The sequence below is a fragment of the Gadus chalcogrammus genome, chromosome 7, assembly GCF_026213295.1.
Source record: "Gadus chalcogrammus isolate NIFS_2021 chromosome 7, NIFS_Gcha_1.0, whole genome shotgun sequence".
Lineage (NCBI taxonomy): Eukaryota > Metazoa > Chordata > Actinopteri > Gadiformes > Gadidae > Gadus > Gadus chalcogrammus.
Genome location: NC_079418.1, coordinates 11090515 through 11118353, shown reverse-complemented (window position 1 = coordinate 11118353; position 27839 = coordinate 11090515). Strand labels below are relative to the sequence as shown.

At 44.1% G+C, this 27839-nt stretch overlaps 1 protein-coding gene across 1 annotated transcript in view; it reads right to left on the bottom strand.

The window, feature by feature from the left end:
• The window catches only part of LOC130385967 (glucocorticoid receptor-like), a 71024-nt gene extending 43871 nt beyond the window's left edge, over nt 1-27153 (bottom strand). The window contains 3 exon segments of the mRNA XM_056594753.1: nt 22991-23772; nt 23775-24269; nt 25930-27153. Of these exon segments, the coding sequence (XP_056450728.1) occupies nt 22991-23772; nt 23775-24260 (1268 nt within the window). The 5' untranslated portion in view covers nt 24261-24269; nt 25930-27153.
• Nucleotides 27154-27839: the final 686 nt, after the last annotated feature.

The window sequence follows — 27839 nt, the reverse complement described above, 5'->3', positions numbered from 1 at the left end:
ACAGTGACAACAGGAAGTAGGTTAGCAAAATAACTGAGGGTTTAAGTATGACACAGGAAATAAGTAGAAAGAAATAACTTTTGTAAATGTGTGTGATTGAACCACACACAGATGTACTATGTTGCGCACGCACACGCACACCCCCACACACGCATGTACTGCTGTTGGTCTTATGGCGCATTACACAACATAATAACGCATTTATTTTTGGAGTGATCACTTGTAGTTTATACTAAAACAATCATTCACCTCAGGCTCCTATTCACTTCGCCTTTGGCGAATAAATGTTAAATATATATCATCACGGCCAAAAACAGTTTTCGCCTCCGGATGATATTATGAATCTCAAACGACTGGTGGGTTCTTCCACTTCCACACAATCTGAAGCACAGACTGAGCGCGACATGTTGCCGTTGCGGACTCCCAGTTACTTCCACAACGAGATTCGTAGTGGGCGATGGTTGAGAAGGATTGGGGAAAGGAACTTTGGCCTCGACTCCTGAAGTCCAAATTGTACCGCGACGCCGCGATTGTTGCCAAGGATCGGCTACTCCTTGGCTCCTCGGCAGCGGTGGCCGGCGCCAGTGCCCCGGCAGGAGACAGTCCCGGGCAACCATCCCTTTGTCCTCCAGTCGCGGTACAATCTGGACTTCACGGAGTCAAAGCCTCCCTGGTTCAGTCTGTATATGATTGATGTGGAAATGGAAGAATCTGAGACGTCGGGGAACCCGACGCTGTCGTTTGAGATTATAATATCGTCCGGAGTAGAATATAGCTTTGGCCGTGATAACATAGATATATAATTATATATGATGTTATTTAGATCAGGGCTCCAGAGTGCGCCTAATTTGGGCGCACATGCGCCTAGAATTCGGGGTAGTGCGACCAAATATTTTATTTGGGCGCACCGGTGCGACTGAAAATGTATTTGGTATAATTATATTATTTTTATTTTTTACAGAGCAGTCTATTCATATATTAATTAATAACACGGAAGAGGCAGCGAATGAAGTATTGATTAGACAGCGATTTATTAGATACCTAATAAACCGTTGCAAACGCAAGACCGGTAACAATAGCAACGCCGGTAAACAAACCCGCGAAGCCCAATCCAGGCGCCTGTACTACGAAGCTCGATAGGGTTAGCAAGGTATGTTGAGCTGAAAGCCTGGGTTAGCTGTACCATGAAAGTCGATCTCTTTAAGCGTCGCTGTATCACCATGGTGACTTACGCTCGCAACCAAACCTGGTCGGGAGCAGCTTTTCAGCGAGTCTACCCGGAGATCGGCTACTTCCCAGCCCCTCCTCCGATAATGGCGTCACCATTTGTGGGTGTTCCCATGGACCTCGGCGCACTTATCGTACAGGCGTCTCTCCGGAGACAGAGGGTTTTCGGGACAGAACCGATCCTTGGCTGTCTGACGATATTCTTTATGAGAGATACAGATTCTGCATTATTTAAGGCATTTTATTTAATGGAAAAATATCATTAATCAATGGCGTAAATATCGATGGTGCAACCGGTGCAGTTGCCACCCCCGTCCGTCTTCCGTCTACAAATCAGCGCAAGGCAGGCACGGTCCAACGCCCCCCCCCCCGTCAACAACTCAGCGCAAGGTAGGCACGGTTTAACGCCCCTTCCCCACCCCACCCCCCCCCGTCAACAACTCAAAACTTGGGTGCACCATAAATACGTGCTGGTGCACCAAATTAAAACTTTAGGCGCACCAGTGCACCCAAGGAAAAAGTTAGTCTGGAGCCCTGATTTAGATATAGAGCTCCAGGACTCCCGCCAAAGCACCCGGAGTGTTCTAGAATATTTACAGAACACGGCCAAAAGCTGTGTGCGCCTCCGGGTGACATTATGAATCCGAGCAATTGCGATACATCCACTGTAAACACTAGCGCATGGTACCATGGCCGCAAGCTGCTCAGGGCCACACCCCCACCCTCCATTTTGACCCGCCTCTAAAAACAGCAGGTTATGGAAAGCTCATAGTGGGGCTGCAACATAGTGGCTGTAGTTCTGCACCATGGCTACATTTCTTGAACATCTTCAAATACTGTATTAGGGGCCCACTAACACCTATATAAAAGCCTCCATAAAGTACAGTAGCATGCAATGGGAACTTTAAATAAAATAAACCCTTGTTTCTAGATTTGTATTACTAATAAAACCAGAGGAAGGGCTTCGGACTGAACAAACCTTCTACTTTGTCAGCGGGGTCAAACACAGAAGGAACTATGCAGACAAAAGATAGATGGTCATGTCCGTGGCGTAATACACCATTGAGATCCAAAATGTTAGCACTCAGGAAAGAACACAAACAGAAACGCTCAGGGATCCAATTGGCCGACTTACAGCGAGCCCACAGAGGGGGGAAAACAGTTTGCGAACCTTTCGTTTTTTCCCCTCAAATTGCGGTTCCCAAACATTTTCGTTCCAGGATCCACATGAAAAGTGGTCTTTTCTGTCTGGTGTGAACCAGCCTATATGAAGCAGTATAAACACAAGTTAACAAAAGAAAAGAAAAAATTTTAAATCCATTTTATAGACTATAATGTCATGCCATGTTCATTGTTTTCTCGATACACCTGGAGGAACATGCCTAATGAAAGTATCTGGCGTGGCATGCATGACAGGGTTGAACTGATTCAATTAGTAAGATACAAGTGTGATGATGAAAAATTTAGCATTTTCGATACAGTCCTATGTCGTCCTTATATTCGATATACTGTGATGTTTATATGCACATTACAGTATTACCATTGTCGTAGAACTCAAATCCCAATTTTCATGACTTTACTGCTCTTTGGACTTGGACTCCAGCCCTGACTGCATTGAGACTCAGATGTCCGGAATGAGTATCCAATACTTATGAAGCCACATGGTGATCCAAATTGTTTTGGTGTTTGTTGTTTTCATTGGCATGAGATATATGTTATTACAATATTCCATAATATTACCATTTATTAGTAAAACATTTTGGACCAAAGAGTCACCAAAAGCTCAAGGGCATTAGGACAGAGCCGGCTTCATACTTGCACTCATGTCTGATCAGCATTTGACAGGGTTTGACTTCTACAGCACGATTTTAATGGTTCATATCCATCGGTGATTAGAGCATAATGCAAGGTTATACAACACAACAGGCTAAAACTGTTGTGTTGGATGAATGTCAACAATTAAACGTTGTTCGTTAATCAACAAAATAATTCTGACAGAGAAGTTAACTTAAACGGTTCCATTTGCTTCCATAACCTGATTAACTTAATATCATTTAAAGTTAAGAGGAAAAGGGTTGTTTATTAAACCTCAATGTGAATGGGAACTGCATTGAAGAAATAATGTATAATACACCAGCGCATTTGGTTTTCTTAGATATTAATTGATCGATTGTGTTTTTATCTGCAAGTACCATCATGTCATTATGTTCTTTAACTTAATAATCACCATAACCTTGAAGGTAGTGTTATTTGATAATATGGAGGCATAATATGGAGGCAATCATTTACATTTCAAGCCCGATGACTCAGATTCATTTTATGTTCACTCGGACTCGAGCAATGAGTCAAGATTATGTTGAGATTTCGGATTTTGGACTTAATATTCCAAATTGGGGGAAGGTCAGCCACATGCATTTCTATAAAATCCAGAGAGTAAGAGCTATATCGCATAGTGTTGTGCAAACATTGCCAGTTACAGTAGGGATTAAGGGAGGGAGAGAGGGAGAACGACAGACTTTGCCCAGCTGGCACACAGCCCAATACACTAGCGCTGCTCCCTTCCCTCCCTTCTCTCCAATATACAGTAACACAGACCCATGACCAGTAGCAAGTGAAGATGATGCAAGTGCTCCACATTACGCCTCCAAAGCCATTATCGGAAGGTGTCATTAGTGGGTCCAACATCGTTGGTCAATGTTCTCAGCTGTCTTTTATCACCTGACCTCATGAAAATACTTGAAACGCCTTACTTCTCCTCAGCCAATCCAACTTCCAAGTCACCCGTGATTCCACCCGAGACATTGTGTTTCCCCGGAAGAATTGGTACAAACATGTAGTGAGTATCCCAAACATCAACATTTCTATTATATTATAAGGTTACTATTTGGTAATTTAGCATATTTTGTTGTAAAGGTCATTTGGGTGAATTCAATTTTACTTATTGGTTGGTATGATATTTAATTAACAAGTAAATATACTAGAAGCAAATGAGCTAATTACTTGGGACAATGCAAGAAAGAGAATAAACAAAAGTGTTCATGTACAGGTCTAGTAGATACCCATGCATCCCAAGCCTAAGCCACTAAAGTCAAGACAGTACATTGAATTGTATAGTCCTCGTCGTCAGGTACAGCCTCAAGGAGCGTCAGATCTCATCCATCCTCCCTCACACTAAACCTGTCCTTACAATGACCACAGTGAACTGCTCTCCGTGTAGCTGTGAAAAGGCTTGGTTTGCGGGGGCACTCTTGCTCAGCCCGCTACCAAGGCCAGCCAGGACGATTTGAAAAAGCCAACACTGTAAACAACCCAGAACCGGGTGTGGACAGACGTTCCCAACAAGTCTAACCAATCAGTAAATGAGGGTGGTTGTTCTGCTTCAGGCTTTTACTTAAAAGGGCCCCTCTTGCTGCGGGCTGCCGGCTTGGCAGGTAAATGTGTAGGACCTTTAAAGCTCATGAGTTAGCCGGCATGTCGAGGCCCATGTTTATGGATTCAGAGACGAGTTGCGGTAAACACAAACCCAAGAAACAATTAAAAATGTCGATGAACCAAACAAATGTTGTTTTCAGCTACACTCAAGAAGACAACACATAAATTATAAATAGTTTAATATTTCCAAAAAGGGTGATCAAGGACTCAGAGTAAGGGCTGTACGGTATGGACTAAAATGTATTTCCTGGTACGATTTGAGGCATAGGACGGTAATGGTATTATATCACGGTAAGTTAATTTTATCTTTTAATTTCGATATATAATGCTTTTGAAGGGGTAAAATACTGGTTAGGCAGTATAAAAATGCTAAATATTTTCACAAGTTACTTCCATCTCTGAAAACATAAATATTGAATATTATGGATTTCTTTCTCCACTTGCCCTCGGACCTTGCCGAATAATTTTGGCATCTCAATTTGGGTGAAGTGTGTGCGAGCAGGTAACGCGTACCTGGGATCGAGTGATCGAGGGAACCATATCCTTACACAGGTAAACGGCGACGGCGATTCTTATCTCGTTCCACCGCTGGCTTTTTTTGTCATAAAAACTGGCTTTGGAAAATGGCTGCGGAAGCGATGTCTGAGATGCAGGGACAGTTTCACACTACCAGCGTCTGTCTCGTACGGTGTGGAATGAGAGCTTGTGAAGGGACTATTGCGCAAGAACGCAGGTAGGCAGCAAGCGCACCTGCGTGCTTGCGCAATAGCATACTATATTTCTGTCCCTGGAAAAGAAAATTTGCCGAATGAAAAAGGAACTACATTTCGTTACAATATTTTCAGTACATGCGCGTAACTTTACTTTTTATATGAAAAAGTAATTATGTTACTGTATTAACGCGTTACTTACTTTATAACGCGTTACACACAACACTGTCTACCGGTCACACCGGTCTCAAGGTTACGTCAAATCCATACCGTAGCGCAAATTCACACCGGTGTACTTTCTATACCATTTATACAGTACACCCCTAACTCAGAGGTAATGCTCTCTAGCAAAATACATTTTGCTTGTTCTTTCCCATACAGAAATAGCCTGAACCCAGAGGCATTAAGAGGATGAAAGCAAGATGTTACACGCTTGACATCCTTTGGGGATTCTGGTGGATCGGGAGGGGCCCTTCAGTGTGTTATTATTGAGAACTAGATGCAGAGGTGGGAATAACACCCCTGTGATGAAACAACTTACTTTTATTTTCTACTTTAATTATAAAATAAATTATTGTATTTTTTTTATTAACATTAGCATTTTGACATTCTTCCAAGCCTGTGCATTCATGTGTGCTGATCCATTAGTCATCAAAAATTATTTTTGTGAAAATAAATACATTGATTGTCTTTCTAAACTGTATCAAGTAGAATTGGTTAACGTCTTGGTATTACTTCCAACCTTTGTACAACTGACTTTCTTTTAATAAAAAAAAAATGTAAGCCTAAACTGTGCTATTGCTTAAAATCTTTCACTTCTCACCCTGCGTTCACACCAAAAGATGCAAAAAGTTGACGCGCGTCGTGATCCCATTCAAAGTGAATGTAGAGACGCGTTGCTGCTTTGCTGCCGCAGCATTTGCTGCCGAGAAAACGGGCAGCAAAACTTGATTTGCGGCGCGTCAAAATCTGATTTGCGGCGCGGCATGCCCGTGCCCGCTGCCGGGCACGGGCGAAGGGCGCGTTCACGTATTTTGCGGCGCGTCAAATGCTGCTCGAGTTGAAATATTTCAACTTTTGACGCACCGCAAAACCTTTGCCGCGCCGCAAAACTTGATTTGACGCGCCGCAAAACTCAGGCGTCAACGCGTTCGGGCAGCAAATGCATCTTTTGGTGTGAACGCAGGGTAAGCCTTCTGGTCATTCTGGGTGTAGTAGTCTCAGTGTCCTTTTTGGAGATATACTAGACTAGTGGACTAGACACAAGGGCAGCTTCCTCAGCTCTTAATCTGGGAGCAAGGGAGGGAGCGAGAGAGGGGGAGAGGCGGGGAGAGAGGAAGGGAGAGAGACAGACGCACCCCTCTGTCCTGTCATTCACACACACATGACAGAGCCGAGCTAATAAGAATGTCACATAGTGACGGACAGTCACTGTGATGTTTACCTTTTGTCGAGCGTGGATCGACCATAATATCAGGGGCCCTCTGTGCCTGTGCCCAAGGGCCCCTGAGCTCAAGGGCCCTCCAGGATAGGCCATATATAATAATAAAAGGTGTCTCCACAGAGATATGATACAAAGCTCTTGATAATTATCCAATCAGTGAGATAATGATCTGTTTTAATCAGTGTTTTAGCCCTTCCATTAAACATACATCCACAAATGTATGTGAAGAGCAACGTGAGCATTTGCACCACTGAATTGATTTCATTTGATTACAAAGCGAATACATTTTGAAGGGTTTTAATAATGACTTTAGCAGCTATTTCAATGTTTAAACAAGGCCAAAGGGAGAGGAGAGAGGAGGAGTTTGACGCAGCCATCTTCGGGTTGACGCTGGTTGTTACGGATATTGTATGACGTGCCCGTGGATCATTGTCAGAGTACTATAAAAAAAAATGTGCATAGCACTGTCAGCCTTAAGCATAAATATCAGGCTTGGGTAAGGCTTGTTATGTTGTGCCCAATCAAACCTCTTATAGTGCGTATAGTGATTGGAGCAAATTGACGATAGAGAAGATATTGATTAGAATGACAATAGTGAGTATAGTGATTAGAGGAGCTTGATAAAGATGACTAATAATTATGGTCTTTAGTGACTACAGTGTTTTGAGTTGGGTGAGGGGACGTCTCTTCCATCCGCTCACCCCACTCGGCAGAAGCCAGGTGCCACTTGAACACCATGGTGAGGAGATGCTCCATTCAGTCAGAGTGGACCAGGGATGGAAATTAACACCCGCCACACGCCATTTGCGGGTGGATTTGTATGGTGGCGGGTGAATTGTGTCACCTCACCCGCCACTGTGTCGGGTAGACTTTCCAATCAGGTCCGATCAAATTTGCATATTTAATACATTCGTTAACGGCGCTGCACAGTTCCACAACCATTACCGTCAACATCGGGCCCCCTTCTTCTTCTACGCCTCTTTTGCTGAATTGCGACTGTCAGAACCCGGGATAATGTATCGATAACAGCTGGCTCTCAAGTCTCACGCATTCGGCGTGAGACACACAAAATTCAACCCATGCACACGCCACACTTCGCATTTCTCAAGCAGAGAAATTACCAAACAGTGTTACAGGTAGGGATCAAATCGGTTTCCCATACGTAGGGCAACCAGACGTCCTCTTTTGCCCGGACATGCCCTCTTTTTGAGACACGTTTAAAAAATGTGTTGCGGAATTTCAAAATCGTCCGGGATTTTATTAAAGCCTCATACATGTTTACATTTTTGCGTTGCGTTTCTCTGGGTCGTTCACAAACTAGTTAGGCTACGCCCTCCCCTACTCAGTTCTGTTCGCTTTGCATTGGTGGAAGTGAGTAGGGGGAGTGGTTAGGTAGAGCCTTCGGATTGGACGGCTTGACCTACACAGTTACCGTCGTGTTTTGTATTTATTATTTTACCATTATTGTTTTATAGGGACAAACATTAACAAATTTCTCCTAGAGGGGATTGATAAATTTCCATCTATTGAACAGAAAGAAACACTTGGTCATACTTTACACACTTTACCACAGCATTGGCCTACTGAATGCCACAGATATATTTTCAGCATTGGACTGAATGCCACATAAATATAGTTTGCACGTTTGCAACGTTTAAAAGTTCAGAGTATAAAGTTCAAGTATATGCCTCTACTTGTATTGCTTAAGCCAATAGCCTTTTAAGGCAGTGTTTTTTTCTGAATATTAGTGTTAAGGGCCAATTATGCTTACTATCATACGTTAGTTACCATGTCTGTGGACACATTGTATGCAGTCACATTATAAAAAAACAAATGTTCCTTCCGACTTATGATGGTGTAGCCATGCATGTTGTTTTATTGTTAATATGTCCATTTGTTTTTTAATGAAAATACTTTGTATAGATGAATTATCCCCAAACTTGTCATCGTAACACCAACTGATGTGGATGAAAAACAATTTTCTTATCTATTGTTACCATTATATTGTTTAAAATGTACGCATATATAAAAAAAATATTTAGCGTATAAAAAGTGGCTGGTAAAAAAGATGAATGGCTGGTAGATTTTTAAATCTACCTGCCACAGTGGCTGGTGGGCAAAAAAGTTAATTTCCATCTCTGGAGTGGACCCTTCTCAACTCTCTGCACTGCTTGGGCTTGTATTGCACTGCAATGTCATGAATGTAAAGTGGGTATCGCTAAAGTATTTTATTAATGAATTTAATTTCACAGCAGCACAAACAAATTCCCCAAATACACATGACCGGCCTGAGAGCCGTGCATGTTGAAGACGAGAGTGAAAAGGACAGTTTGAACCTTGACGTAAATAATCTTTTGCTTTGCAGATATGCAATGATAAGGAAATAAACCGGTTCAGCATGTTTGTCTGTAATTCACCCCAAGTTCATTCCTTGAGTAGGTTTTTTCTTTGAGCCTTTCTTATGTCAAGCAGCATAAGGGCCGTTAATATTCAGTACACATTTGAAAAATACATACTTTTCTATACACAAATTTGAAATTATTGTATGTAGAATTAGCTCAAAAGTCCGTATAGTATAAGAAACTGTGACCCTATTCCAGTGAGTTATTTGGAAGCAATCCACATCCAAACATAGAGAGAATGTTGAAAGAAAAGCACGAAAAGAAAGAAAGAGAAAAGATTGAGAGAAAAGCGACAGTGACAGAAAGAGTGAAGGGGAATGAGGGAAGCACCCAAGAGGAGGGTGTCTGAAGAACTCAATATCAACCTTAGAGCCCGGATATCAACATTACAGGCCTTGTCAATCCCGTTGGGTATCCACCACTGCTAGAAAACCAAGAGTTAAGAAAAGGGGTAGTGGTGTGTGGCTTTCGCTGCACCAACCACCTCACTTCAAATGGGACACAAAAGCAAAGTGCCAGGCAACCACCAAGAGAGAAAAAAGGATGAAAATATGACATAAAAAGGTTCCATTCCTCAAAATGAATCACAAGCAAACCAACTTTTGGATGAATGCATCGGCTTTGAGTTTGTTTGTTAGTTACTTTGAAATTACATTCGCCCGCCGCAACACACACACACACACCACACACACACCACACACACACACAACACACACACACACACACACACACACCCACACACACACACACCACACACAACACACACACACACACACACACACACAATTTCATTCATTCATGCACGCACGCACCACTACAACCTGCCGATCTTCAATCAGAACAACATCAAATAGTGATGCCGCAACGCGTTCACAAGTCCGTCCCGAGTCACGAGACGCCCATAGGCTTTATGGTTTATATGATTGAAAGTCGTGACCCGTGAGTGACACACCCTTTTACCAGTTGGCCTGACGCCTCGCAGTCATGGACCTATAAAGAAAGTCACAGTCGTACCACGCGTGTTTAGCGCAACATTGAAAAGGGTCCTGTCTGGAACAGTGTCGTGCGGCGCTGCGTTCCGAACGTTGTGTAATCAAATACACCGGTATGGCGATAGATACAACAATCATATCCTAACGAAAATACCACCGTTATTCCGTGTGAACTGGTATACCGCCCAGCACTAACATAAGTTGATGCCGCAACACCATGGGGGCGGGGCAGGGGGCGTTAAAAAAAAGTCATGCACCGTTATGAGGCACCGAAACGTGCGTTCTTATTCGATCTCGTTACAAACGTTTGCATCGGAAACGGTTCCCTACTGGAACCGAGTTTCGGTGCTCAACCCTAATCGTAACCAGCGTACAAGGCTGGTCATCGCACTTTACTTTAAATGTGCACCGCTTCGTTATCCTAGAACAGGGAAGGGCAACTTTCATGATAAAGAGGGCCCCATTTTTCATCATACAGCCACATGAATAACCATCGGAGGGCCACATGACTGCACACTTCAACTAAACGTGAGCTGAGAGAAGCTACACAATTTTGAATTTGGTAGACATGATTTCCTGTATTCTGGTGCATTTTGGGGATAGCCACTACCTAAAAATCATCCAGAATCATAACCTATGTACGGTATGTTAATTGAACCAACATACATTCATTTCATGTTTTCCATGCTCAAACAGCCAAATTAATGGTCAGTATTTTTATCAGTGCAAAGGGCTCACATACGTCATCATTCAATGAAGTCAAAAAACTGAAAAACAGTGGCTGTTTTTTTTTTTTTTTTTATTATGTGCGGGCCTGACTGAGTGAGGATGCGGGCCTGACTGAGTGAGGATGCGGGCCGCATGCGGCCCACGGGCCGCCAGTTGCCCATCCCTGTCCTAGAATGAGACCTTAAAGTCGTATCGTGATCAGTGATGCTAGACCATAGATGAACATAGATGATCACATTCATCTGATCATTCGTCGCGATCGGCTAGCTGCCGATAAATAAAGTTTCAACCAATCACCGACGCCGACAATGTGTGGGTGTTCTGGGGTTTTCCGCTGCATTCATGATATTTGTTTCTGTATGCATGAAACACGGAAGGGAGGGGCGAGCTGGCTCTATCTGTTTGGGATCGCGCTTCAAATACCAACAGAAGTACCCAACAACTCTGATACAACCTTTAATATCTTTATAGAGAGCCATGTTAAACCGCCTTTTTTCTACAGTATCCCAGAACAGGCCATACATTTCAAGAATCAACAATAACCATTATTTTACTTGTCAGCTACTCAGCTATGAACTATAGTTTCATAGACTAAACAACCAAAGATAATTTATTAATCATGCAATGAACCTCATCACCTGACAGTACTGGACACGGTTCTTTATGGACGAACTGGCCCCCTGCGAGCCGCTACAGGCTACCTTAGCTCCTCCTCTATTGAGTGGTGAGGGCAGAAGGGGGGGGTGTAATCCTTCACACTGCATCTTTAACAGCAACATGCAACCCACTAAGCAGTAAGCACTTGCATACAATCCCCTGAGGTCAACGGGTCACAATAATCATGCTGCAATTCATGCATTGCTAACAATGAATTGATCGTAAACAGGCTTGCCCCTTAAAAGCGGTGACGGGTGTACAACTTTGGTCACAAAAAATACTAGGGATTCACCTTGTATTATAGAACAACTGGTATTATTGTACAAACTTACGTTGAATGTATAATAATTAAATACTGCAGCCATATTTATGGTAGCCTAAAAAAATGCAGACAGCCTCGCCTTCCCTTCACTGGCACTCTATAATTATTCAGAATATTCTTTGCATCCCTGCAAAGTAGAATGTTGTGTGCATACCTATATTAGGGGATTTTGTCTAGTTTAAATGTAATTAGGATGCCTCTACAATATGTAGCCGTTCCTATTCAAATGTCATCATCACAAATTGCAAAAAAAAACACATGGAGACAACAAAGAACAGCGGGAAAACTAGCAGTTTAGTGGTGGCATTGACAGAATCCTACGCATTCACATCTGATCTCTGGCGGCTAGCCAGTGTTCAAAGAGCTACGCCCACTGGTAGGCCCCTAGCAACCACCTTGGTTATCGGGACTCAAAGCCCCCCCCATGACAATAAAAAAATGCTTTTTGTACATGGGTTTAAGTGTGGCCATTATAGGAGTTGTAATCCTTTAATTAAATACACAGAAGGCAAGTCTTTGCCAATACTGGTAAAGTAACCTTGAGTGGGTTAATCATTGGCCCGAGCACGGCACAAGGTCCTCTGGGTTGTCCTAGAGTGGCAGCCTGCTGTGCACGCGCGGCCCCGGGGTTTCAGCGACACAGCAGAGAGAGTGAGGGACCGATTCTTCATGTTCAACCTCTGATTTGTTGAGCAAATCAAACACGTCACCACTGTACCGTCTACCGACTCATCAGCCGAGTTTGGCGTTGGCAAGGCGACCCGCACCCTCCGGCGCTCGCTGTTAATGTCTTCCAGACACAGACAAGCGGTTTAAGGCAGTTGAATTAAGATGCTCTATCCCTGACGTTTCTCTCAAAGACCGGGCACTAATGCCATCTACAAGGCACAGTAAAACATGACCATATAGACCAGACCCCTCGCTGAATCTGTGGAAAGCATATTATTTTGTCGACGAGGCTGAGGCTGTCAACGCAGTCGCAATATTCTATGTTCACAGCAAAGATGTTCTGACACTAGTTATTGGTATCACTCTTTGTCTCGTGAAAGAGACCATGCTGCATCCTTTACATGTCCTGTTCAACCTGACTACTTTGAGCCGGGGCTATCAGAACAATATTATATATTACACAATATACGAGGACAGAAATATCTATGGCATAGGGCGGCTCCACCCACCACGTGCAGCAAACCAGGTTCCACTTCCTTCTGTGGTCCCAAGCTCAATGTCATTCCCTCTCTTCTTCAACCCACTGTTCAGTCTCTCTTTATGGTCCTGTCCACAAAAAGCTCATACAAATATATGCAACAACAAAAAAAGGATGACAATGCCAGGAAGTAATGTGTTAAGTTTTTAGGTGTTTGCTAATAAAAGCCAAAAGCCCAACCATAGAAAGTTGGCCGAGGCTGGCCGACATCGACTCAAGATGTTCGCCAACAGAAGACGCCATCCGTTAACAGCCCACCACCGCCATCAGGGATGGCACAATCACCATCCCCATGTTTCCCTTATTTGGGCCAGTTAGCATGCTAGCAGCCTTGAAATCGAAACTAAATGTGTAAATGAATGGTTGTAAGTCGCTTTGGATAAAAGCGTCAGCATAAACCCCTGAATGTAAATGTAACATATTATGTTATGGAGGGGGAAATGCTTCAGAGAAAGGGGATAGCAATAGCGTAGGGTTCAACAATCATCATTCCCAGCCTACTCAGAATCTCAAATGGGTTTAAACAAATAAAACCATCATATGCATTATAATGACCAAATCCAACAGGTTGTGTAGGATGCTGTAGGAAAGATTTGATCGCTGGCAAGAGAGCAATGTTTTGAAAATAATCACCCAAAAATAGCACTCGCTTCCCGAGGGAGTATCTGCTATTGAGAACTGTTGCCTTCACACACCTATGGTGGAGCTTGGCTGTATCTGATTGGAAGGCAATATGGTTTCCCTGAACCAATCACTGAAGAGATGACCTGATCCGCCAGGAGCAGTATAAAAGCTAAAAAGTCTCATACAGTTGAACTAAACAGAGGCCTTTAGTTAAGAGGCCACTGTTAAGAGTTACAGAGACAGTTAGCATTCTGGTACTGACCCAGAATCCTGGAAACTTCCCTGGATCTCAGGATAAAAGAGCATGTTGGGACAAAGCAAAGAATGTACGTGTCATAGTTGTGCCCGTTCAAAACGAATAAGGTAGAAGAAGAAACACGTCATCCTGCGAGGGGGATTCTGAACCCGCCAACAATTGTTTGGCATCACCAACCCTCTGCTTTCTCTGCACTGCCCAAAGTCTTGGTAGGTATTCCAATGGTCACTTATTCATTCACCAACAGAGTTGTTGACGCGGAGGTATCCTTGTAATGCATCGGACAGGGCTGAGACCAGTGGTGCAGGCCAAGCTGGACCATCACGTAGACCTCTGTGGATGCTCTTCGGAGGGGACGAAGGCTCAGGCTCAGACAACACACCCGTCTTTATAAGGCCATAGCAATCATATGATATGGTAGGGGTGATGTAGTACACACCCTTTAAGTGCAAGGGTTGTTTGCCGGGGCTGAAGACAAATACGAACACGGATATTCAGTGCGGCAAAAAATACCAACATATATCCGATATTTGTATCAATAATATAAATATGTATTCACAAAATGTATGGTTAGGGCAGCATATATAGTTGATGCGCACACACACACCACACACACACACACACACACACACACACACACACACACACACACACACACACCCACACACACACACAAACTATAGCAATTTGTCAAGGAGGGGTGGTAGAGAGCCTCGTGTCTCAAATGACCCCTAAGGGAACAGATCTTTTTATGTTGTGTGTTGCTTTACTGCTTTGTGGAAATCAAGATAGTACAAACAGGGTTTTCAGACACCATGCCTAGTTGTGTTCAAATACGCGAAGACCAATCATGTGCCTCACTCCATTGCATTGCACTAGCATAATGACACCAAAAAGTGGCATCAACAACAACCCACTAGCTGATAGCCTGTCGCATTGAAGAACGGAAACTGAGTCCTTAGCATCGTCTTTTGTGTTTTTATTTTGCTTGCAGAAAGCCCACTTCTCTCACACACAAACATAAAAACACACACACACACACACACAAACATAAAAACACACACCCACACACACACACACACACACACACACACACACACACACACACCACACACACACACACCACACCACACACACACACACACACACACACACACACAAAATAGGCTCCACAGACAAACTGAAGGAAGCAACTCAACTAACACTCAAGGATAGAAAGTAGAATCACGAATTGGGAAGCAAAAGCTGGATGTTAAATTCAGGGAGAAGGAGGGATAGTTAATTCAGTGTTTCCCCTATGACTTTTTCATGCAGTGGCACTATTGTTATCAACTTATTTTTATGCCGTGTTTAAAGTAGTGCATAAGAAAAGGTTGGTAGAAAGGGCTACAATTGATCCGTATGGATCGATGAGGAGACCAAATTGTTCCTCGGCCTTAACCATTGTTCTCGGATGGCCAAGGCAAGGTTTGGTTTCTGGTTCGCAACCTCCACATAGTTATAACAGCCATGTGTTATGTAGCCTCTACCGCCAACTCCTGACCAAAGTACGCTTTGTGAAAAATAGTTGATTCATTCCAACACAGTTGAAATGCACCTAATTGTATGAATTTTTTATTTTCTGTGGGACAAAAGTGGTAGATGGAAACACAGCTACTTTTTCCAGTAGGGCTCTGGTGCATTACGACAGAAATGGTCTTATAAAAAGGTATGCGTCGGTGTTGCACCATTGCAGAGGAAGCACTTTAATGAGTCAATAGATAAATCAGCCACGCAAACTGGTAAGGTGTTAAATAGGGTTGCATGGATAGAGAAGGCTTTCCACAACTGCCAGGGTCCAGGTGCCCGCTGCCCCGGGAGAACGGTTTGAAAGATGCTAATTTCTAACAAATAGAATAGTAACAAATGTTTTCTCTGACTACTGACTCTCATTAGAGCAACATTGAACCACCTCCTTTTGAGTTTAGAGGTCCATATTTGATCAAATATGACCACTATTATTATTTCTAAAGGAGTCTTTAACAGTCTTGTATAGGCTTTTAAACATTGTTAATGTAGTAAACCAACTATACCATAGTACTTCCCTCTGTCTCACAAAAGTCACTCTTTTTGATACGATTAAAATCGTATCAAACATCTTTGACCATGTTGTTGAATCAGAGTAGCCTATGCATTGACGTGGATGACGCAGGGCTGGTAGGCCTGATCTCATATAACAATGAGTCATCCTGGACGAGGTGGAGGTTCTGTCTTCATGGTGTTAAAACGATGAAGACAGTAAACTGGATCTGAACGTCACCAAGACAGAGGAGAAGGTGTTGGGTCTTCAGGAGGCACACGCCACCTATCTACTACGGTGACCCGCTCGAGCAGCAACAGATACCTTGGAGTCCTCCTCTCTGAGGATCTCTCTTGGTCTACTCACTCTCAAAGCAGTGCATAGATAACCTATGGAGACTGATGAAACTAAAGACCTCCAGAGCGCTGCAGAAATCCTTCTACATCGCCACACTTGAGTCTGTGCTCTCTGGGAGCATTGATGCCTGGTTTGGCAGCTGCAGCTCTCGGGACAAGGCAGCCCTGCACGGAGTCAGACGGTGTGCCCCACGCATCATCAGAACAGCACTGCCTAGCCTTTCAGGCCTTTATGCCAGGCGATGGAGGCCCAGGGCAAACCGGATCACCAAGGGCGTCCATCAACCCAACCATAAACTATTTGAATGACTGCGCTCTGGCAAGCGTCTCCACTCCCAGGGCTGAAAGGCTGAGAAGGAGCTTCTCAATTCAGGCCATACGTACCTTGAACATGTAAATCACTACACTGACTTTACTCACTGTACAAACTCTGCTTCTACACATTTGTTCACTTGTCTTGTACAGGTGTGTATTTTTATGGTTATTTCTAGTGTGCATTTAAATTCTCTTTTATTTATGTAGTGTATTGCTTTTCACCTGATTTGGGAGTAGTTACAATTAAGTTCACTGCTGTGTTACCTGTGCAATTATGCATGCAAGAAATGAACATATGAATTGTAAAATGGAAATGCAATGAAGCCACTGTTAATGTTATATACTAATTTAAATCCAATGGAATCATGAAGACCAAAAGTAGGTAGGCTAAAGTAAAAAAACGCTAACGTACCAACGGGAAGCAATGAAACGCCAGAGAACAAAAACAAAACACACATGAGTTAAATTATGATAGTCCTTGATATGATAGATTAAAGGGGTGTAACGATACACATATTTGTACCGAACCGTAACGGACGGTACAGGCACTTCTGGGTGGTTTGGTTACAGAGCTGGACCGAGGTGCGTAAATGTTGCGTACATAGCATTAATATGGCGAATGCAAAGGCTTGTTTTGCGATGCGCAATTAAAAACTTGAAGTCGGAGTTCCCTGCGGACCGTTTAGCCAAAGTATACTACTCCGAATCCGTAATCCGACTCCGTAACTACAGAGACCACTCGAGCATTCGCAGTTCTCCGTCGGGATGTCGGATACGCAATGCAAACTCATCAGCTAACATTGACCCAAATTAACATCATTTTTAGAGGAGTGGGCATCATACATATACACAATAAAGGTTTTTATGTTGGGCTTTCTACGAAAGCATGATGTAACAGGTTTCGTGAGAGGACCTCCCACCATTTCCTTGTTGGAAACCACAATACACCCATTTCAGCTAAACCCCCATCATATGGCTGTGAGGTTCCTGTGTTTAATACTGGCTGCAATCTGCCAGTATTGCACCACTTCCATGCTGCTAGATATGTACAAGGGTCAGCACAGTGGTAGCGGATGCTGATGCTGTGTCACGGAACATGAATTAATGCAGTTTCAAAGTGCACAATGAGGTGCTTTTCAAAGCTGTATGAAAAAAACAGTTATAGTGAAATGAACAAAATACAGAAAAACTACCAAGATTACAAAAGGCACGCATGAGATGGAAAAATGGCCTACATAAAGGTAACAAGAAGAGGAAAATCAAATAGATCCTCAAGGATGGCTAATGAGAGGAATACAAGCGAGTGGCTGTGTTTAGTGTTGAGCTAACTGCTTGGGAAATTTCTAGATGTGGAGGAAAAAACAACAGCCAGAGCGAGGCTGTGCTGTAGAAATGGCTGCTGCCTCGTAAGACATGCAGCGAATACAAATAATTCCAAGGACTGAATCCTCTGTTCATCTTGTTTACAGCATATGACCTGGTCTTCCAAAGGGGGCCTTGGTGTACAGGAGACACTTGAGAGGTAATAACCGCTGCCCTTACGAGTAATGATCAAAAGGAAATGAACGGTTGGACAGATCGGCACATTCAGTCATTTATTTGGAGCAAATCCAATTGTAATTGTTCCACAAAACTCGAGAATGGATTAAAATATAAGATGTTTTCTTTTTTTCAACCCCACCAAGGAGTATCACGCACATTAAATGTTATCTAACAAGCATTTGGATTGATTGATTCCTCTTTCCTTCAAAAAAGCGGGAAACCCATAAGGGAATCTAATGAGTCAGAAAGGAATGCAAAAATATGAAATACATTTCTAGGCTGAGAACAACAATGGGTCAACACTGAAGGATCTTCAAGTATTTCCATAGTTGTCCAACACCTAACAACCTTAAAGGTTAGGTAAACTACCAACTGGAAGGAACAAGTCCACAGCAAAGAAGGTGAAACAAAAAACATGACAAAAATGTAAATGTTGTTTCACCTTGATTGCAGCTCAAGGCAAAAACCACTTCATTGAGCAATCTGATATAAAGATGACTGGTTGCTTTCAGGGAATTTACAATGACATATTCACAATCAAATAAACTTGAAGAGTAAAGCATATCTATGAAATCTGCTATGCCATTTAACTGCAGTAATAATCATACTTGTCCCCTCCTTTCTGAAGTTATGCTAGAGAGCAAGAGCGAGAGCGAGGGAGAGGGTAGAGAGAGAGAATTTATGCCTCTTGTAGTTTCTGGTTACCGTCAAAGACTCCAGGGACTCTTCTAGTTAACCCTGAGCAAATCTGCCCTACACTCTTTGTAGCGCTTCTCTGAAAACGCTTGGGATAATTGACCATCCACAACTGTTAGGAACAATTTCAGTCCAAAAATGGCCTTACAATTAGTAATAGCCTTATCGACATGTCAGGGCAAACATGAGCAGATAATGAGATGGGGTTTCAAATGCTCAAGACATTTAACAATTCCTTTGTAATTTGATTGGTGAACAGCTTGATACAACCGCTACGATAAAACAGTCCTATGGAGCAATGCCAACCCTGCTGCTAACCCTGACCGCCCAGCCTCCAAGGGTCTGTTTAACAATCTTTTAAAACATCCTTTAAACACCTTCGACCCAAACACAAGCCTTGAGCGTGCAGATCGGGCAGCAATAACTGACAGGAACATCCCCTGTCATCGTTGAGGACCCCAGGACCCCACTCCCTGGGACAGGCAGGTGGGGGATCATCGTCCGCCTTCGAATTATGAACACTGCCTTTGCAGCAAAGGCCATGTTGACTCTTTTAAATATCAGAGTCCCTACGTGTTCGGCCCAGTCCTTCCTGATAGACAAGAAGCCTTGATTGTCCTTGTCCTTTGCATATCCTAGAGCAGCAGTTATATATATATTATATATATATATATATATGCAGTTTGTGTTCGATCCACGTAGAACACGTCCCAACATTCTTATTCGGTCATGACCTTATTTGGATGACAGATAACGGAATTAGCACTCTTCATTGTGGTGGATAGATATACAATGACTAAGATGACAATAGCAAATAAACAAACTTTCATATTTTGATTGATTGTTTTTGATTAGTTCGAGTTTACTTAATTATACGTGTGATATTGTTTATTAAACTTTTATTAATAATGATCCTGCAGTTGCTTTTTACTCAATTAAATGAGGCAATTATATAACAATGTCCAAATATTATGCCGAGAAAAAGAAATGTGTCTTTCCTTGAGCCACACACAAAGTTCTTCAATTATTTCCATAGTTGTCCAACACCTAACAACCCTAAGGGCCCTATTTTAACGGTCTGAAACGCAAGTGGGAAGCGCAAAGCGCAAGTAGCTTTGTGGGCGGTTCTACGGCGCTATCGCTATTTTACAGGCGGATAAATGATGCTTGCGCCGCGGCGCAAGTGTCAAAAGGGTTGGTCTGAAGCAGCCTAATTACCCGTAGGTGTGGTTTGGGCGTAACGTGCAACAAACCAATGAGAGTGCCAGCTCCCATCCCCTTTAAGAGCCATGAGCGCATTTGAATCGGACGAGTTGATATTTTGACAGCGCGTCTGCAGTCTCCGAGAATTTCATACTGCAAATGGCTTAGTTTATTGCCAAATAGCCTAATATGGCATAATTCACACATGGAATATACTGAGTCCTCAAATACATTTCGCAAAGAAAACGTATGATAGGCTATGATATGCGGTAACGTGGTTCTATTTAATGATATACGCAATACATTATAAACATTGTTTCTTATCAGTATTGTATGCTATCCTAATATGCATGTGTCCCCGCGGTAATATAGGCCTACATTGCCATTGATTGTATTATGCGTTACGTTTTTAGTTTGCCCAAGTGAAGGAGTTCAAGTACCTCGGGGTCTTGTTCGCGAGTGAGGGATGGAGCGTGAGATTGGCCGGAGAATCGGAGCAGCGGGGGCGGTATTGCGTTCGCTTTACCGTTGTTACGAAAAGAGAGCTGAGCCGCAAGGCAAAGCTCTCGATCTACCGGTCGATCTTCGTTCCTATCCTCACCTATGGTCATGAGGGTTGGGTGATGACCGAAAGGACGAGATAGGGATAGGGTGAGAAGCTCAGCCATCCGTGAGGAACTCGGATTAGAGCCGCTGCTCCTTTACTTAGAAAGGAGTCAGCTGAGGTGGTTCGGGCATCTGGTAAGGATAAGAAATACCATGCAAATTAAATTTAAATGAAGTGAAATTTCGAGGTTGGAAACTGGGCGCCTTACAGAGCACACACGCGCGCCGCATTCATTCATTATTTTTAACACTCACTCGCGGTAAAACAATGTTTTTCACGATCAAATAGGCCTACTCATCAATCCTAAAAGTTATGGGCATGTAGGCCTACACGATGTCTGTGTCAAGAAAATATGTGTTTGCTGTACGGTGTTTGCAGATGCATTGATTTAAAAGTACAACTTATTACCGCTGCATCAGCTGTTCTTTCCCAAATAATTTACCAAGAATGTGCGGCTAGGTAGATGAGAGAAGCAAAGTGTATGCGCGAGGTGCACAAGCAATCCGTATGCATCGCATGCGCATGTATGCATCCGCCCTTAAAATAGCGTCTGAACAACGCGCCACTGACTTTAAACCAGGTATTTCCTGGTCAGTAGCGCAATGGTATTCAGAGACGGCAAAATACCGTTTGCGCCAGAACACACTCCTCCTTCCGCCGAACCGCCCCTTGCGGCGCATGATCAATCCCTAATTTACCGGCGAGTGGCGCTGGTGGGAAAAGAACGCTTTGCGCCAGTTGTAAACTAGCAACGACACATGCGCCAGTGACTAAGTCACTTGCGCCGGATGCAAGATAGGGCCCTAAGTTAGATAAACTACCAGCTGGAAGGAACAAGCCCACAGCAAAGAAGGTGAAACAAAAAACAAGACCAAAATGTTGTTTCATCTTGATTGCAGCGCAAGGCAAAAATCTCTTCATTGAGCAATCTGATATGAAAGTTGAATTGAAAAGTAAAGTGTACCTATGGAATCTATGCCATTTATCTGCATTAATAATCATACTTGTCCCCTCCTCTCTGAAGCTATGCTAGAGCGAGAGCGAGGGAGAGGGTAGAGAGAGAGAATTTATGCCACTCGTAGTTTCTGGTTACCGTCAAAGACTCCAGGGACTCTTCTAGTTAACCCTAAGCAAATCTGTCCTACACTCCTTGTAGCGGTTCTCTGAAAACGCTTGGGATAATTGACCACAACCGTTAGGAACAATTTATGTCCTTAATTGGCCTTACAATTAGAAATAGGCTTATTGACGTGTCAGGGAAAACATGAGCAGATAATGACAGAATTATAATCACTCCCCCCTCCATTTCCATATTGTACCACAAAGGTAAAATTGCTATGAACCCCTGATCTAGAGTCTCTCTTAGAACACGAATGCGCTTCTCCAGAGTAAACCAACAAATCTACTTTTGGGAACTGCAAACATATGAGGAAACTGAAGTTTTCAGAAAAAGAAAAATCACCTATTAGGATTGATATTCATTAATCATTACTTCATCATCTTAAACTGTGTGTGCCAAAAACATACAAAAAACCAAAGCAACATGGCCAGTCCACTACGACAGTACTAGATCTGACAGCGGCAGACTGATCAGGTGTCTAGGTTACAATACCCCTCAGACTTTGCCCGATATGGAACAATCTATTAGCATGAACATCACTGAACAGATGTGACATCATATAAATATAGGATGATAACAAACAATTCAACGTTCCACAATAAACCACATGATCAGGTTACGTCATCGTAAAATGTAATTTACTCCTATGCACTGTTGCGATAACCTTAATCACTGCTGAAGTGCCTACTATAGAAAAGAGTAGTTCGCCCCTTTAAGATGCCTGCATTTTAGACATGCAATTAGCTGAGTTGGCGAGTTGACATTGGAATGACTGGAGCCAATTTGGCCGACCATTCAGGATCCCCTCGGGTCACCCTTACTGTGAAGACCCCCTGAAAACAAGACACATCTTTTAAGTCGCCTTAAACACATTGGCTCAGGTAACTCTCAACCAAGGTCTGAAACGTGTTGGGCTGTATCTTTTTAAATGCTTTCCCTAAATGCAACGTGATTTATTTTGTGCTATCTCCTATTCTGCCACAAATGAATCACAATGCCAGCACACAAGGGGACACATTGAATTCAATCTTCCACCGATTGAGTAAAGCAAAAGCCGGGCTCCAGAACAGCTGGGCATCTTGACACCTACCTTGGGAAACCGAGGGGGAAAGCCAAGCCTGCAGCGCTGCACCTCCCCATCACGGACGACATCTCCCCGTACCCATTTCCCCTGCCCCAGCCGGCCCCCATCAGGGGCAGGTCGGCGTACATATCGAAGGGCTTCTGGTCCTGCAGCACCCCTGCACTGCTGGAGGTGGCGCCAGCCTCGCTGTAATCGAAAGCGGGCGCTCTTGCTCCTCCTCTCGCTGTGCTGGCGGCGCTGGTGTTGGTGGTGACCCCCCCTGCTCCCTGCAGAGGGCCCAGCCTGCTCTGGAGACAGGAGACCTGGCAGCGCTCGCCAGCCTCCACCTTCTCCTGTTTGACCACGCCTGGGGTGCAGAGGCGGACAAACGAGTCCTCCTCGCCAACGTCCTTCTCCTCTTTGATCACCATGCTGGGGATCATGGGGGGCGGCGGGGCCTGCTGCTGCTGCTGTGGCTGATGCCGGCCCCGTTGCAACGAGGGTGGGTGCTGGCTCTGACCACCGTTCGGCGGGGGAAACGGATGGGGGTGCTGGTGGCGTTGCTGCCCTGCGCCATTCACCGCAGCACCCAGCTCTGCTACGCCGCTGCCGCCGCCCCCACCCCCGCCCCCACCATCGCTGCCCTCGTGCAGCACGTTATCCAGGTGCGCCACCTCGCCCTCCAACTCAAAATCGCTGATGTCCGGCAGGGAGCTGGTCAGCTCCAGGTCGTTCCAGATCTGGCTGTCCTCAATCAGGGGACTTCCGTCGCCGCTATCCAATCGGCTGCCGAGTCCCATTTGTCCCAGGGTCCGCAGTAAGTGGCCAGGTCTTTCTCCAGGCCGAAATCCACTTCCTGTTTGACGTGCATGAGGAAAAGGTTAGGCAGTGGGAGGTTGCCCAGGATGGAGCTGCTGGACGTGCTGATGACGTGTGAGGCAGACATCCTGTCCAGGTCGGCGATACTCTGCTCCAGGAAAGACAGGTTCCCCTCCATGTTGAACACATCGATATGGTGCTGCTCCTGTTGAAGCGGCCCCTGCTGCTGCTGTTTCTGTACTCCCAGGGCTTTGCCCTCCCCCACCACGATGCGTCCACCCGGGCCGTTTCCGTTAGGAGCCTCCCTGGGCGCAGGCAGGTGCATGGCGGAGTGAAGCTGTACTCCTCTTCCTCCTCCTGCTCCTCTTCCTCCTCCTGCTCCACCTCCTATTCCTCCGCCTCCGTCGAACTCGCCCGTCGGCCTGAATGTCAATCCGTCGTCTCGATTACCGCTACGCCTCAGTCCACCCTGATCCATCTCTTGATCCTGACACAGGTGGGGTGTATGTGGGAGGGGGAGGGAGGGGCAGTGGGTGGAAGAAGAAAAGGTTATGATAGAAAATGGTGGCAGGTGACATGATGTGATGCAGCCCACACACAGCTTTTGAACTCATAGGTTGAGGGGAAAAACTCACTTCATGATAAAAAAAACTTTTGAAAATTAGTAAGATCTTCCCGAAGGAGCGCTCACAAAAAACGAGATGAACCGTAGTCAAATGTAATCCAGCCACAAAAACATGGTCAGCCCTGATAAAAAAGAATTGAAGGCTTATATTGCACACACACACACTAAGAAAATAATCTTGAACTCCAACCAAATCTGTTGCATCAATTATAATATTCTCCATTATCAATCATAATTCTAATCTCTCGAAATGTCATCTGCGATTATGAAACGTGCAACGCTTCCTAAGGGTAGCCTAGCCTACTTTGAGGAGAAAAAATGACAGAAATACGAAAGAGCTCGATCAGCAACAAGTGGAGCTGCCCAGTTGATACCGCCAAGGGTTCCGATTTGGTACGATCTGCACAGCGCTGCGACGCATTCCCAGGAGATACTCAAAGCATGTCTAGGCTAGGCTTGTGGTTAAAATAATTCTCGATAAAAAAGTTGAAATGAATTGAGTCTCCATAAAAGTAACAGCAACGTTGCACAACATGACATATCACTTTAGTGATATGGTGGGCTATATGACAGCACATCTGCTCTGCAATATACGCAGTGCCAACGACCCATAGCCTACTGCACACACCGATCGGTGTTCATAATAAGCTTTTTTCTTATTCTAGTAGTCATTTAACGTGTCGAAAATGACGGAATGTATGTTATCGGTAAACCATAAAGCATAAAACACGGATATGGCGTTCGCCATGTCTATAGGCCAATAGCATGCTTTACCCTCAAAAAGATCACAACTCACCCATTTTAAACTTTGATTAAAATGTGAATTCTTGAGTGACGAATGTTAACTTCTGAAACAACAAATAGCGTTAGTCCCTCCCCATTTGCGAGCACTTCAAGTAAACACAGATCTTCGCAATAAAGTGCACAGCGTCAATGGGCGTTTCGGTGCGCATTAATAATTAATCCAAATAACAAACATGCGACATGGAACCGTGGCCAGCAGCTCGTCTCCTCGTCAGTGGATTGGCACAACTGGTTATAGATTATCGCCGACCTCTCCTGACTAACATGTTATCCCCTCCCCTTACTGTAGGCTCTACTGTACACCCCGGCTGTGCGCAGAGCGCACCATTAGTGCAACCTGTTGGCTGCTATGGCACACTGCACAGATCCAGGGAGAATCTGGTCATAACATTTAAACCGAGCACAGTTTTTGTTCCCCTGAGTTCTTCACACATTATACAACTTTAAGAAAAGGTGTCCTTAAAAGGTCTTCAGTCAAATATTAACAATGGCACAATATAAACGGAATGCCTTACGCTTCTGTGGCGCAAAGTAGAGGACTAGTGGCCTACTCCAACTAAAGAGCTATGCGTTAGATAAGACTGCATATAGGCATAACATACACTAGATAAGACTAGTCAAATGCATTTGATAGGACTAATCCATACAGGGTTCCGATACATTAGATAAGACTAGTCTGCACAGGGATCAGAGACATGGAGGACCTCCAGAGGCGTACCTGGGGTAAGAGACAGCGCTCCAGTGCGCTGGTTAGGCCATCGTCCGTCTACCAAGTTTGATAAAGACTCCTGGTGACATGGTCCTATCCAGACCGATGGTTCAGAATAATCACGGGTTCTTGTCACACTCGATGGATATCCATGCTGCCTGCTAGCGCCCTTTTCAGGGTGTTGGAAAAAAGAAAAACCTCCAAAGGCAAGACAGTCGGTCAGAATGGCAGCACGGTCGTCTTTACCCTTTTTGTGCGCAACTTTTTAAGATCTCACGTAGAAAATAAGTAATTAAGTCCATTGCGGGTTAAATATTCCGAAATAAAGACGGAGTGCAGTGTTGAAAACGGTCTACGCGCCACACGAAAACACCAAGTTAGTGTTTAAGTTACATAATACAGCCCGCTGGCCGCCGTAACGCTACACGACCGGGCAGGGCAGGGCTGCTGCTTTGACACTTGGCGGCAGGGAACGCCCCTTTTTTCTGCACGAATTCGCGATTCTGTCAGAAAGCTATGGGAGAGGCGTCGCACTTGGAAACACACGACACTTGGACCGGTAGCTTTGGTTATTCAGCCATCCGCAGGCTATGTGGAGGTTCTGGGCTGTAGAGGCTGGCGTGTTGTTGTGTTGTGTTGTTGTGTTCCAGTAGCCGTGTTCAGACGGCGTTTTCTTATTGTAGTGTGTAGTGTTGTTGTCTCCAGCGACTAGCTGCAGCTCGCTACTGGAGCGTTAGCCAAGGCAATGGTAGCTAGCGTTAGCTTGCAACATGATTTAATCTCTCCCCTTTCAGCCTGCTGGCTACGACAACAACCTCTCCCCGCTAGGTTCAGCTCTGTGTCCTGGTGGAAAACATGCAGGAGGACGACAGAGGAGCAGACAGGAGGACTAGACAACACGAAACGCACAGTTCAACTTATGCTCCGTTATCCAAACTTTGATAGCCACGCATTCCGCGGCGAGCCCCGTCCTCCTCCCTCGCTGACCGTCGACACTGCCCACTGAAATATACAATATGTCTCATGCCCATGAAATAGGCTTGAAGTGTGAGTCTTGGGGATAGAAATCAACAAGCCGAGGGTGTGCGGAACCAAATGGCGCAGCCGTGTGATCTAACAGGCGAAGGGCACGGCGGCGGACAGCTCTGGAAATAAACTATTCCAACGAGTCCAACAAACAAGTCGACCTCAACGCATGCGGATCAAGCTACGTTAAAATATTTCACATCATGCTATCTATACAAATGATAAAGCATATGAAAGCTGAGATGGGTATAATTTATAATTGTTTAAACTATCACCAATGTAACAAGCAAAAACTTTAAACCGCCATTTCTCAAGATACCAGCTGCAATGTGCACTGTAGATAGTGGCTGCCCATCCGTCTTATCTGTCATCACAGAAACTGGCAAAGGATCCTTCAATGGATTTGCTTCTACGTAAAGCGATATGCTATAGAAAACCCAAATAAAGCAAAGAAACAGTGGCATCCTGAAGGATTATGCAGTATGATGGGGAATAACATCTATGATATAAAATAATATAATAATACAATTATTATTTATAATGTTAATGAAAGGAACCACACACATTCGAATACTGTTTATTAATGGCATATGGACAAATGGAGCACATTCTCCCAAACTTGCCTAGGAATGTAGAGGAAAGAGAAAAGGCCTATATATGCACCCACTATTCCTCTTTTTAACATTTAAAGAAATATCGACATTTATTTTATGTAAAACTATTACCATATCCAAAAGAAAATGTCCTTGTTATTATGCTGTCCTATTTGGCCTAGTCATTACTCAATGGCAATCGCACTTCTCATCTTTCCTGTTGGAATGCCACAAATAAACAGGGCAAAGTCTAATATGTTTGTTAATGTTTTTCCGACGCAGGATTTGCTGAGGCTTGTG